This window comes from Lithobates pipiens, unplaced genomic scaffold, assembly GCF_037356315.1.
Source record: "Lithobates pipiens isolate NorthernLeopardFrog02 unplaced genomic scaffold, aLitPip1_a1.2 Scaffold_23, whole genome shotgun sequence".
Lineage (NCBI taxonomy): Eukaryota > Metazoa > Chordata > Amphibia > Anura > Ranidae > Lithobates > Lithobates pipiens.
This window is the reverse complement of record NW_027507785.1, coordinates 310,798,848-310,813,641: the sequence shown is the minus strand read 5'-3', so window position 1 is coordinate 310,813,641 and position 14,794 is coordinate 310,798,848. Positions and strand designations below refer to the sequence as shown.

Genomic DNA, 14,794 nt, shown 5'->3' with positions numbered 1-14,794 from the left:
CCACAAAAAAATAAATAAAAAATAAATAAATAAAAAAAACAAACACACACCACACTATTGTGGTCTGTACTCTACTTACCCTCACTTTTGATTCCAGTGGGTTGGATAGGAAGGGAGGGGAGGAATTTCCCCCAATGGTCACCCAGCCAAAATACAGGCACTGGTTCCAACCCTTTCTACTATAATCCAAAAAATTTGATAGCAGTAGGAAGGGTTGGAACCAGTGCCTTTTTGACTGGGTAACCATTGGGGGGAAATTTCCCCTCACTTCCTGTGCTGGTGACCCACATCACAGGAACAACAAAAATAAATTAAGTGAGGTTAGAGTACAGACCACAATAAAAACCCAATAGTAGTTTCTAACCCTTTCCACTGTTTATGCAAAAAAAATAAAAAAAATTTGTGGCTCCACTTGAGGTTCCAATTTGCAAACTCTTATGAGGCCCTCAATGAATAACCCTCCAAAAATATCTAAAAGAGAAGTACAAGTTACAAAAACCACAAAAATAATGAACACAAAGTCAATATTTAATTTACAGCAGCACTTTCATTCCATAACCCCAGTATCCTCTCATGCAAATATTACACAAAAACTTCACGTCTGTGTAATTTGCCGTTAAAACATCTCCCAAATGAATCACAAGTACAGAAACTGCCCAAAACTTGGTTCCCTTCTTCTGGCGATTGAGCATCCCGATGCGCAAATGTGTTCAGAGTGCAAAATGGAGGTGGCAGAGCATGCGGAGAGCTTGCCTTCAAATAAAATAAAAAAAAATAAAACCTGTAGCTGAAAATGGTTGCTATGATAACCATGATGCCATAGAATCTTGGCACCACTCCCCCCCTCCCCCCCAAAAAGAAGCAGTCCAACCTAGGAGCTTGACACCTGCAGGTTTGATGCCCAGCAGACAGTGGAATGTCTCAGTTTGTTGGCTTGAGGTCCAGTTCACATGATCGAACATTTCCCTTTGAGCTTCTCCTTCTTCTTTTGCTGTTTGGACTTTTTCCCACCCACCTGGAGACTTACAGTTCGTCTCTTCTCCAAGTTTAAAAGTTCTTGGAACAGCTCCTGTACGTTGTAGTTAAGCTTGGCTGAGGTTTCCATGAAAGAGCATTTCCACTTGTTGGCCAAACTCTCCCCTTCGCTGGTCTGGACCTCCCGTAGAGCCTCATCACTCTTGTTTCCGACCAGCATGATGGGAATTTTCTGAGTGTCTCCTTTGATGTGGCAGATCTGCTCGTAGATTGGCTGAAGCTCTGCCATGGACTGCTTACTGCTAACTGAGTAGACCAGGATGAAGGCATGGCCTTTAGAGATGGACAACCGCTGCATGGCCGGGAACTGGTGGCTCCCCGTCGTGTCGGTGATCTGCAGCGTGCAGATATTCTTATCGCAGCTGATGACCTGTCTGTAGGTATCTTCGATGGTCGGGATGTAGGTCTCTCTGAAAGTCCCTCTGACAAATCTGAGCACCAGAGAACTTTTCCCGACTCCTGCCGCCCCAAACACCACCACCCGATAGTCGTTGCTTTGTTCCGGCATCTTTCCTTTCAAGGATCTCGCGTTACGGGCTCAGAAGGATTCCGTCTTGAATGCAAGGGCAAGGAGAAGTTACATGCCGGGGATGGAGCAGGCACCTGTTGAGGAAATGAATAAAAAAAAAAAATTCAGTGTCGTGCAAACACTTTGGTCGAGTCCAATAAAAATACAAGCTACGCTATAAATCGTTAGTGCATCAGTTGCAGAACATTATTGTTGCTACGTCAGGAGGATCCCCAAGCTGGCAGTAGGCTACAAAGTGCTAGGAAGTGCAGGAGCCAGGATGATACTGGTCCAGATAACAAGCCAATTCTATCCTTCTGGCGGTCGGTCAGAGCATCACTTTTTGGGATGAACACGATAAGACATATCTAGATATACACAAACAAGCTCACACCTTACCTTGCCTGAGCACTCTGCTTTGTTTCAGCCCTTCCTGCGGTCTGATTATTATGTCGCTCTCAGACGGCTCAGCTGCAGATGAAATCAGAAGCTCCCTCCCTCTTTTTTTTTTTTTTTTTTTTTGTATTATTGGTTTTGAATGCTGCCTGCAAGATTAGATTATTTTGCCATCTAGTGGATGTACCAGACTTTTTTCCCCCTCAATCCTTTTGCATCCCACCCATCCTTTGCATTTGATAACTAACTGGTACGTAGCAGCATTTACAAGCCTTTAAAGCTGATCAATATACAAGGAGCTTCTACAGTCCTGATAAGGGATGACCAACAGTGCCTTGATAAAGTAATTTACACCCCTTGAAAATTTTTCACATTTTGTCACGTTACAGCCAAAAACGTAAATGTATTTTATTGGGATTTTATGCAATAGACCAACATAAAGTGGCACATAATTGTGAAGTGGAAGGAAAATGATAAATGGGTTTCAGAATTTTTTACAAATAAATCTGTGAAAAGTGTAAAAGGTACCTATATACATACCTGGTGGCATTGCTCAATTGTACAATCATTTTGGAAAAAGATCTGATAATTACAAAAAATTTTGATCGTCCAATTTTTCCAGACCCAATTATAGCTCTCCTTAATTTAAAACCAGCCTTTCTGAATCAGAAACAATTCAAATTAGTTCTTACACTCCTAAAAGCCGCAAAGCAGACTATAGCCAATGCGTGGAAAACAGATGTGGTGGATATTGCAGAAACCAAACGTAGAATGAATCAATCTTTCATCCATGCTAAAATGGACGCTATAGATAAAAACCAGATGACAAAGTTTGATATCATATGGAAACCCTGGATTAAATATTATACGTCAGATAATATTGACAACCGAGTTTTATTGTTATGGTGATTAAGATTTTTTATAGAGTTAAAACATTAGATGATATATAAAACCTCCTCCGGAGAATTATTCCCTCCCCTTCCCCTCCTATATACCTTTTATGTTCTTCCCTTACTATATAATACTTACTATAAACATACTTTAGAAGTTATGGTCAAAACTTTAAAATCATATATTTTCTTTTAGACATATTTATATTTTCTTGGGATTAAAATGTTTAAAACTCAGCTATAAGAATGTTTTCAAATTCTAAAATATATAAAGGGCCATTTATTGTCATTCCCACTAGAATATCTTGAAATTCTTCTTTGCTTTGTATCATCCGTACTTCAATATGTCTACTTTTTATTTCTGGTATCACATAATTTGTCTTATATTCTGTACATGCAATTTTTTTTAACATAAAATAAAAAAATTTTTGAACGAGAAAAGTGTGATGTACATTTGTATGGCACCCCCCTGAGTCAATACTTCGTAGAACCACCTTTCCCTGCAATTACAGCTGCAAGTCTTTTTGGGGATGTCTCTACCACTGGGGTCTCAAACTGGCGGCCCTCCAGCTGTTGCGAAACTACAAGTCCCATGAGGCTTTGCAAGGCATTGCAAGGCTGACAGTTACAAGCATGACTCCCACATGCAGAGGCATGATGGGACTTGTTTCACAACAGCTGGAGGGCCACCAGTTTGAGACCCCTGCTCTACCAGCTTTGCACATCTAGAGAGTGACGTTTTTGCCCATTCTTCTTTGCAAAGTTAGGTTTTCAGTTGTGCCATACTCTCTCCATTTTCGAATGATGGATTGAACAAAGCTCCGCGAGATGTTCAAAGCTTTAAATGTCTCCACAACTTTATCCCTGACCTGTTTGGTATGTTCCTTGGCATTCACAATGCGCTTTATTCACCAAGGTTCTCGAACACCTGTTGGAGTCTACAAAAGACTTGAGACTGGGGGCGGAGGTTCACCTTCCAGCAGAACATCGACCCTAAACATACAGCCAGAGCTACAATGGAATGTTTTAGATCAAAGCATATTCATGCGTTAGAATGGCCCAGTCAAAGTCCAGACCTAAATCCTATTGAGAATCTGTGGCAAGACTTGAAAATTGCTGTTCACAGACGCTCTCCATCCAATCTGACAGAGCTTGGAGATATTTTGTAAGGAAGAATGGGCAAGAGAGTCACTCTCTAGATGTGCAAAGCTGGTAGAGACATCTCCAAAAAGACTTGCAGCTGTAATTACAGTGAAAGGTTGTTCTACAAAGTATTGACTTGGGGGGGGGGGGGGGGGATGTGGGCTGAATACAAATATTATTTTCCTTCCACTTCACAATTATGTGTCACATTGGAGGTTATTCACAAAAGGCAAATAGACTTTGCACTGCAAGTGCACTTGAAAGTGCAGTCGCTCTGAATCTAAGGGGAAGCTCTGCTGATTTTATCATCCAATCATGTGCAAGCTAAAAATTCAGTTTTATTTTTATTTTTCTTGCATGTCCCCCTCTGATCTACAGCAACTGCACTTTCAAGTGCGGTTGCAGTGTAAAGTGGATTTTCCTTTCATAAATAACCCACATTGTGTCACATAAAATCCCAAAATTAATTTTTTGCTTTTAAGTTGAACTTTAGTTAAATACGGGCCCTGAAGCTCTTGCCAATTACCATAATGTTCAAGTACTTACCTTCTGGAGGGCCCTCTCCAGCGAACCTACATCTCTGCTGACCCCTTCATCACTTCGTTGCTGGCATCTTCTGCACTGCCCAGCCACAGATGAATGAAATATATATATATATATATATATATATATATATATATATATATATATACACACACACACACACACATACACACATACACACATACACACACACAATACCCCGATCGAACAAGACCCAATTAAGTGACTAGGGCTGCTCTGCAAGTGCCCAGTAACCAAGAATGAGGCGTAGAAGCCAGCAGCTCCACAAGATTCATAAATGTCAGCAATAAGGCAGTAAAGCCAGCCCTCCTGCTTGGAGGGGCCCAGACACCTCCTTTTGAACTGCTGGGGTCCGGGCCCAGTACAGGAGGGCTGGCTGTATTGCCTTAGCAGCCCTGCACACAGGAGTTTTTGTCCCATCGCCTAACTCTTAAACTGAGGTGTGCATGCCCGAGTTTGTCTACAATAATATATATATTATATATCATACATACATACACACACACGCCACCCATCTTCCCCTGCTCTTCCTTCTGGGTTCACACTCTGGCAGTTTGAATGGCTGGGTCACGATGATGTCACTCCCACACAGGAGTCATAACAGAGCAGCATTCTCTGCATTCATGGCACATTCCATGTGTCCTGAATGCAAAGCTACTGCACATGAACCAGTGATGCTACCAGCTACAGCCAGTAGTGTATTTGTACAGCCTGCCCCACCCCCTTCCCCGCCCCACCAATTCTGTCCCACCCTAGCCGCTTTAAAATTGCTACAAACTATGTAAATGTTACTATCCATAGGTGACCATGTAAAAGCCTTTACAGGTAACCACTTTGAATTAACAGAGGTCTGTTGCTAGAATTACTGCCCATGATCGGATGTTCGCGGGGATACCTCACACGTGTGGGGCGATAGATATTTGCGTGCATGCAGGACCGACACACATGATCGCCTTTGCGTGCAAACACGGGACGATGGGAGCACTTTAATTTTTTTTTTTTTTTAATATAAAATTAAATAAAAAATACATTTTAATCACTTATTGCTATCACAATGAACGCAAACATCCTTTTGACAGCAACAGGCAGTGACAGGTCATCTTTATGGAGAGATCTGGGGTCTACAAGACCCCAAATCCCTCCTATACACTTAAAAGCATAGCATTCAAAACACCAAGATCGGGTTTTTGAATGCTTTTGATGCTGCAGGCATCATCCTGGTACAGAAACAGCACCCCCCCCCCCCCACCGAAAAAAATGCCGCTCTAGGCAAGGGCCTTGTTTGCCTTGTAGTAAATACACCCCTGGCTACAACCACCACTGTAAATATCTTCTAAGCGGCCCAGGTTTAGAAGGACTTCACAGTACCTACAGGTAAGCCTTATCATAAGTCAAGCATACTGAATACACTTCTTTATAAATATCTCTGCCTAGTTGCAAAAAAAGAAAGTCAAAATCTATAGCAATTTGAGGTGGCACAATAAAAGCTACCAGGTTATTCATAAGTGACTCTGGTTCTGATCCCACTACAGCGCTCAGGTGACTGGTATAGAAAGATGAAAGGTTATAACTGTAAACTTGCTTTAGTCATACAGTAGATATGCTATATGGCCAAAAGCATGTGAACCCATGCATGTGAATGATTGAGTGGCAGCACTAGCTGCAGCGCCATGGACGTTCTGGGAAAAATTTGGACCCCCCTATCCCCCTCTTTATCTACGGCCACCTCAACTCTACAGAACACCTTTGGGATTAATTTGAACACTGATTGCAAGAGCTAGGTCTTCTCATCTAACATCAAATACTGAACCTCCTGTTCTTTGGCTGAATGGGCACAGATTCTGACAAACACACTGCAATTTCCTGTAGAATGCCTTCTCAAAAGAGAGAAGTCACACAAAGAAGGGGAATCCATATCAGTGCCCACGGCTTTGGGATGGGAACACCTTTCAGGCACTTCTTGCCTCAACAAATGGAATGAGATGGGATGGTCTTCCCCAAAAAAAAAAAAAAAAAAAAAAAAAGAAGGAGGGTTAGTCCCACAAAGAGGGGAGGCTCCATATCAGTGCCCATAGCTTCGGAATGGGATTGCTTTTCCAAAATAGTGGAGACTGTTAGTGCCTCAACAAATGCTCATAACCTTGGAATCGGATTGCCCTCCCAAAATAATGGAGGTCCCACAAAGAGGGGAGCTCCAGATCGGTGCCCATAGCTTTGGAATGGAAAACATGTGGTGGAAGTCCACTCACCAGATCTGGCATTTCACACATTGGTTTTCTAGAATGTTTTCAGTATATAGAAAGCATGACAACTGTAAAGAATCAGGCGGGAAATGGAACTCTTTCTTGGAATCCTTTCTTGGAAATAGGACTTCCTTTTCTGAATCCTTTGATAGTTCCAAGAAATCCCTGTGGAATCTAAAGACTGATTTACACATGCATAAATAATAAAGTCCTCATCTCCGCTGACACTGCAATAACCAGCCTAGCAGAGAAACTTCACAAGGGATTCCGGTTCCCCCACCCCCAGCCACTCTACTGCAATTCATCTTCTCCAGATTCAGAGCTGGACATGTAACTAATGCAGCTTACACTAATGCCCATGTTACTGAAGCACAATAGGGCCCATTAGGGACCACCATAGGTGTACTGGCAAGGGATGACTTTGATCTGGGTGGGGGGGCAACCACACATATCCCTTTTATGGTAGGGTAGGTATGGATTTCTATGGGCTAGAGGCAATGAAGTGCGTCACTGATTGGCGAGTGTTCCTAAAGAACGCGTATTTTTTGGTCCTCCTTTTCACATGTCCTAGTATCAGCTGCCTTGGCAGCTCTCTGCATTTGATCACATGATGCAGGAAGTTTCCCTCTTTCAGACGTAGTAAATCACAGGTCTGAATGGGTAACAGGTAACTATACTGTATATTCTCATTATGTGTCATCAGTACTAGTTCACCTAGCGCCCGAGGCTAATGTGGAACTTCACCCCCTTCCTCACTGTTAATGCATGCAATAGAATATGTTTAGTGTCCTTTGTCCATTCTCTGTCCCAGGGCAGCTGCCCCTCCTGCCCAAGCCTTGTCCCAGCCCTGTAGGTCACCGACCGAGAGTGACGCACTGCTAAATGTTGGAACGGTGAAGTATCTCCACTCAGGGCCCCCAAGATCAACATATCTTATTACTACTGGCTTGAGTGGGCAAATGCCCCATATGCTCAGACCTTCTCGATGTACACCGATCAATGTTTGAAGGACAAAGTATCTCTTTCAAGGCCACCAGCCCAACATATCTTATTAGTATTTGCTTGGAAGGACAATTGTCCCTATGGCCAGTCCTTCCCTGCGTACATGCATCAATGAGGCATCTCCTCTCGGGGCCACCAGAACGACATATCTTAGTACTGGCCAGGAGGACAAATGCATCTATGCCTAGTCCTTTCCAGAATACATTGATTAGTGTCCAAATGGTCAAGTATCTCCATTCAGGGCCCCAGCAAAACATAATAGTACTGGCCCAGGCATGTGAACACTAAAGAATATCTGAATAGTGAAATGTCTCCACTCAGTGCCACCAGCCTAACATATCTTTTCAATGTACACTGATCAATGCCTGAAGGACAAAGTATCTCTTTCAAGGCCACCATATCTTATTAGTACTGGCTTAGGAGGACAAATACCCCCCATTACCAGTCCCGATCAACGAATGATGAAGTATCTCCACTCAGGGCCACCAGCCCAACATATAAGATTAGTACTGGCCTGGGAGGACAATTGCCCCCAAGCCTAGCCCCTCCCTGTGTACACTGTTTAATTTCTAAATTATTTATTCAGAACCACCAGGCCAGCATTTCTTATTAGTACTGGCGCGGGAGGGCAAATGCCCCATGCTTAGTCAGTCCTATATATGGGGAGGGGGAACTCTGGCATTATTGGCGAAGAAGAGAACTAGGACTGTCTTATAAGATGCTTTTGAAACCACTCAAAGCAGAACTTTATGTAAACTGCTGAAAACTAAAGATGAATACATGCAGGTGAACTGTTTAACCTGCTAAAATATATCTTATGCCCTGTACAGACTTTCAGATGGAAAATGTGCGATCGGATCGCGTTGTCGGAAAATCCGATCGTGTGTGGGCTTCAATCGGGCTTTTTCCGTCTGAGTTTTGAATTACGATCGCGTGTAGACAATTCCAACGGACAAAGTGCCACGCATGCTCAGAATAAATTACGAGACGAAAGCTATTGGCTACTGGCCCGTTTATATTCCAGTCATACTTGTTCTACGTCACCGCGATCAGAACGATCGGATTTTCGGACAACTTTGTGCGACCGTGTGTATGCAAGACAAGTTTGGGCAAAAATCTGACGGATTTTGTCGTCGGAAAGTCTGACCGTGTGCACAGGGCATAACTCTGATCAGCTAGTCTTGTGATTTACATATCTTTGCTACATTGCCAGGCAGAAAACCAGGTAGATTGCATATTCACAGACGTTTCAATCCTATAAATGCATGCGATTGCGGTGTGGCAGCATTCGCCTCAATGGGTCGCGTTTAGAGGCAGTACTGCCAGCTGAATGTGAATTTTTGCTGCATTCGCAAAGTGCTATGGCCAGGACATGTGTACAACCCCATCTGGCTGCCTTTGGTAAATGCAGCTCAAAAACCTGGTTTTAACATGGAAACACATGTCAAGTAGAAATTCTATTCTCCCCCATGTGCCTGCCTTTAGTACTTAATTTTAATCAATTTCTATAGCTCTTTTTCCTTGGGGACAGTTTTATCTACTGTTCGGGGGAAATAATGAGATGGCCATCTTGGGCACACTCTGTTTTACAGGGATATGCAATTAGCGGACCTCCAGCTGTTACAAAACTACAAGTCCCATCATGCTTCTGCCTGTCATGCTTGTAGCTGTCAGTCTTGCTATGCATCATGGGACTTGTAGTTCTACAACAGTAGTAGTTCCGTTAATAGCATATCCCTGCATGTAGAATATCATACTAGGGCCAATTTTACACAGGAGCCAATTAACCTACCAGCATGTCTTTGGAGTGTGGGAGGAAACCAAGAAAACTCCATGCAGATAGAATCCTGACCAGGACTTGAACCGTGGGCCCCAGTCCTGCATGGAAAAATTCCTAAACCACCAACCCAGTTTAGTAGGAGAGAAACTCTATGTGCCCACTCACACCTACATGCACATGGAACGGTGCAATTCCAACCTTAATGTATTTAAGCTAGTATGTGTACCTGGACCTACCTTTATCTTGGATTCCTGGAATTGCTGCACAGCCAGACTGAAACCTGGGAGAATAGTCAATATTGAAAGCCAGGCTTCCCTACATTGCAATTCTTTCAGTCCAACACTTGGAAACCTACTGACAGGAGGAAAGAAAGACAGCTTCATCAGTAAGCTGCTGCTCTTTCACTGTCTATATTTTGTTTACTTGATGAATATTATTGAGAAGAATAAGGAAAATGAGCACTTACACAGTGCAATAAGATTATACAATAGTAAATTCAAAATGAATATATATATATATATATATATATATATATATATATATATATTTATATTTAAAAAAAAAGGGGGGGGAGGAGGAGAAGAAAGAAGGGGGATCCACCAGGCCAAGCAGCATTAAGTTAACAGGCAATAAAAAAGCAAAGCAATGCCCAAAATTGCGATGCCAAAAAACAAAATAAATAAAAGGGGGGGGGCGGGGGCTTAAAGCTAGGAACTATAGAGGTAAAAAACGCATTCAGTCGTCTATGGGACCACTCTAGCTTGTGGGCAAAATGGCAGTTCCAAGGCAGAGAGAATCAGAGAAAAGAAAAAAAAAGAAAAAAAAAAGGAATTTGGCTGGAAATGGATGCCATCCCCATCCCGGAGGCTCGCAATGAAAAATGCCGCTGTCTAGATTTCAAGTATGTACTTAACAGTTTGTTTGGAGTTCTCCAACAAAAAAAAAAAAAAAAGGGGGAAGGAGAAGGGTCAATATGCCAAGGCAGACCTCACTGCAGTGCTGCCAGTCTAACACTAGGGAACTCACTGACAGGAGGATAGAACAAAAATGATGACTTCAGCGGTGCTGCTCTTTCGCTGTCCATTTTTCAAATTTGTAGCAGTTTCCTTGGCGTTCTACTTTAAAGGTGAACCCTTTTGGACAGACACATTGGTTGCCTTATTTTTTTTTTTTTTATTCTGAGAATACTAGTTGGCATTTTCAGGGCTCAGCGATGGATGTCCCTGTGCTTCCCGGTTTATGTGCAAAGGCAACAAAATAAAATTTTTATGATGCAGTCGATCAGTAAATAAATAAATAGAGAGATACATCAAGCCAGGAAATGAGGCAGCTGTCACCCTGATGTACTCTGCACACATCAAAGAGAATAGTTAAAGGACATCAGGCAAAGGACTGCGGCTCTTATATTTCTGTTGTTGTACCCCAGGTGACCGGCATAGGACACAAAGACCCCCAGCGGGTGTAATAAGCGGATCACAGCTGACAACACACATGTGACACTGGAGCATCCCTCTAAGTGACAGCCAGGGATTGCTCCATCCATGTGCTCCCCTTGCAGCCTGAAAAAGCATCCCTACCACCCCATCCAGCCACCCACATCTGATCATTGCACCATGCAGCAGCACTTACCTGCACAGGTCAGTCAATCTGGAGATACATTCTGGAGGTTGTTACAGCATCCAACAAACACCCAAGGTGGGGCAGACCCATAGTGCAGCTATTGTGCGGGGGGAGCAAGATTTAAAGGACTCAAGTACATCCACTGTAATTGATTTTGATCACCCAACCAATGAGTTATTGGAAGTAGCACAGGCCAACCTGCCATTCTTCTGAGAAGTGCCTCCTCCCCAGCACCTACAAGCAGCAGTACTGAGTGGGTGTCAATGGCTGGATCCCCCCCCACGTTTCATTCATTTTTTCCACAAGTGGTACAGCCCATTCATGCAACTGCAGAGGGAAAATGGGCTTTAACCAGATGGGTGCTGGAGGGGGGCTGGAGCATTGTGGAAGGGGAAGCTTTGCTGGCAGATGGCGGTACGCAGGGGTTAATGCAGCCCTGGAGCTGGTGGAAAACACAAGGCATGGGAGGTCCTGGAGGAGAAGCTGCTGTTTGCTATTCATGTGTCATTACCAGCATGTGTTCATTGAGGTAGTAAGGCTGAGCCAGCCTCTGACACCTGCTCTGTGCAATGCAATCAGAGATGGAGCTTCACTGTGCTTCCAGTAACCTGAAGGTGACCTTCTCATGCCGGATAAACCCCCCAAACTCCCATGCTGGATAAATCCACCAAAGATCGTGCTGCGTGAACCCCCGAAATGTCATGCTGGATACAATTCCAAAATCTCATGCTGGATAACCCCCCAAAATCTCATGCTGGATAACCCCCCCGCCAAAATCTCATGCTAGATAAACCCCAGAAATTTCATGCTGAATATATTTCCAAAATCCCATGCTGGAAAACTCCCTAAGTATCATGCTGCATGAACCCCCAAAAACTCATTCTGGACAAAATACTCAAATCTCATGCCGGATAAACTTCTGAAATCTTACGCTAGACAAGACCCCAAAATCTCATGTTGGAGGAACTTCTGAAATATGTTTGAGGAACCCTGAAAAGTTCTCCTGTACAAAACCCTGAAATCTCATGGTGCATGAACCCCCAGAGTGTCATGGTGGATAACTGCCCCCCCCCCCCAAGTCTCATGCTGTATGAGCTCTGAAATCTCTGGCTGGATAAACCATTAAAATATCATGCTGGATAAATCTATGCAATCTATGGTAGATGAACCCCCAAAACTTCATGCTGGATGAACCCTAGAGAAATTCTGCTGTATAACCCCATGAAATTGCATGCTGCATGAACCACCAAAATGTCATGATGGATAATCCGACCCCAAATCACATGCTATATGAACCTCAAAATCTTACGCTGGATAAGCCCCCAAAATCTCATGGTGGAGGAACTCCTGAAATATGTTGGAGGAACCTTGAAAAGTTCTCTTGTATAACCCCATGAAATCTCATGGCACATGAACCCCCAAAGTGTCATGCTGGATAACTACCCCCCTCCCCCAATCTCATGCTGTATGAACTCTGAAATTTCTGGGCTGGATAAACCCCCAAACTCCCATGCTGGATAAATCCACCAAAGATCATGTTGCATGAACCCCCCAAAAATGTTAGGCTGGATACAATTCCAAAATCTCATGCTGGATAACCCCCCCCCCCAAAAAAAAATGTCATGCTAGATAAACCCCAGAAATGTTATGCTGAATATATTTCCAAAATCCCATGCTGGAAAACTCCCTAAATATCATGCTGCATGAACCCCCAAAAATTCATTCTGGATAAAATACTCAAATCTCATGCCGGATAAACTTCTGAAATCTTACGCTAGACAAGACCCCAAAATCTCATGGTGGAGGAACTTCTCAAATATGTTGGAGGAACCCTGAAAAGTTCTCCTGTATAAAACCCTGAAATCTCATGGTGCATGAACCCTCAAAGTTTCATGCTGGATAACTGCCACCTCAAATCTCATGCTGTATGACCCCTGAAATCTCTGGCTGGATAAACCATCAAAATATCATTCTGGATAAATCTATGCAATCTATGGTAGATGGACCCCCAAAACTTCATGCTGGATGAACCCTAGAGAAATTCTGCTGTATAACCCCATGAAATTGCATGCTGCATGAAACCCCAAAATGTCACGATGGATAATCCAACCCCAAGTCATATTCTATATGAACCTCAAAATCTTACGCTGGATAAGCCCCCAAAATCTCATGGTGGAGGAACTCCTGAAATATGTTGGAGGAACCTTGAAAAGTTCTCTTGTATAAACCCCTGAAATCTCATGACGCATGAACCCCCAAAGTGTCATACTGGATAACTGCCTCCCCCCCAATCTCATGCTGTATTAACTCTCAAATTTCTGGGCTGGATAAACCATAAAAATATCATGCTGGATAAATCTATGCTAGATAGACCCCCAAAACTTCATGGTGGATGAACCATAGAAAAATTCTGCTGTATAAACCCATGAAATTGCATGCTGCATGAACCCCCAAAATGTCATGATGAATAATCCAACCCCAAATCACATGCTATATGAACCTCAAAATCTCATGCTGGATAAACCTCCCAAATCTCATGATGGATAAACCCCCGAAATCTCATGTGGCATGTACCCAACCCCCACATCTCACGATGGATAAACTCCCCAAATCTCATGATGGATAAACCTCTAAAATCTCATGCCGCATATCCCCCCAAATCTCATGTTCGATAAAACACTTATCTCATATTGGATAAACTTCTGAAATGTTACGCTAGATAAGCCCCCAAAATCTCATGCTGGGGGAACCCAACATATTTTCCTGTATAAACTCCTGAAATCTCATGTTGCATGAACCCCCAAAGTGTCTTACTGGATATCCACCGCCCCCCATGTCATGCTGGATCAACCCCTGGGTAAATCTCATGCTGTATGAACCCTAAAATCTATGGCTGGATAAACCCCCAAAATCTCATGATAGATAAATCCCATGCTGCATGTACACCCCAAATCTCATGCTGGATAAAACACCCAAATCTCAGGTGCTGTGTGCCACGAATGAATGGTGCTGCATCAGTCCAAGACAATGTAATGTTACAGCAGTGCAATGTGTGAATGAGGGATCTGAGCAATGCAGCCCGCCTTGTTTGTGAAAGGATGTGCTGGGACTTGTGGCCCCCTGACACCTGGAGAATGTCAGCCTGATGCCTCCCGTAACTCAGTGCCAGATCAAGCTCTGTGGGGGCCCCTAGGCAGTTGGAATCTTGGGGTCCCCCTCTCAGGTTTCTGGAGGTTTCTCATGCATGCGTTCTAGTGGAATAACATTGAACTAAGTAGTGTGGAAGTCATCCGCTAGATGGAAATGGTCATCATTACTGTATATTACACGGATGTAGGTTACAACAAATTTGCTACAAACTGAGAGCTGAAAGAAGATGAGATTTTAAGAGCCAAACTGTAATGTGACCCTGATATCTATGATTTATGTACTTTAGGTTGTTATTGGGTACATTACATTACCCACTTAAGGGCCGCCCCATAGCAGTTTTACTCAGTGTCGGCTGTTGCTCCATTTTGGAGATGCCCCCGACGCTCACTCCTCCGTCCGTCCACCCACCACCCACTTCGGATCCTTCCTGCGTCTCCTTCATGGTGGCTTCCTCCTCGGCGGC

At 43.4% G+C, this 14,794-nt stretch overlaps 1 protein-coding gene across 3 annotated transcripts; it reads right to left on the bottom strand.

Moving 5' to 3' along the window:
- Nucleotides 1-507: 507 nt before the first annotated feature.
- On the bottom strand, nt 508-11,390 carry DIRAS3 (DIRAS family GTPase 3). 3 transcript variants are annotated; one of them, XM_077450504.1, is made up of 2 exons: nt 11,191-11,390; nt 508-1,638 (listed from the first exon to the last, which is right to left on the bottom strand). In XM_077450504.1, the coding sequence occupies exon 2, from the start codon at nt 1,541-1,543 to the stop codon at nt 947-949; it is 597 nt and encodes a 198-aa protein (XP_077306630.1). In that variant the 5' UTR covers nt 1,544-1,638; nt 11,191-11,390; the 3' UTR covers nt 508-946. The 3 variants fall into 3 exon arrangements, with proteins under 3 accessions (XP_077306630.1, XP_077306632.1, XP_077306629.1); XM_077450506.1 differs by lacking the exon at nt 11,191-11,390 and adding an exon at nt 9,798-9,918; XM_077450503.1 differs by lacking the exon at nt 11,191-11,390 and adding an exon at nt 1,943-2,057.
- Nucleotides 11,391-14,794: the final 3,404 nt, after the last annotated feature.

What these genes read in the sequence shown, in the direction of transcription:
- DIRAS3 (XM_077450504.1), bottom strand. Translation starts at nt 1,543, where the DNA reads ATGCCGGAACAAAGCAACGACTATCGGGTGGTGGTGTTTGGGGCGGCA.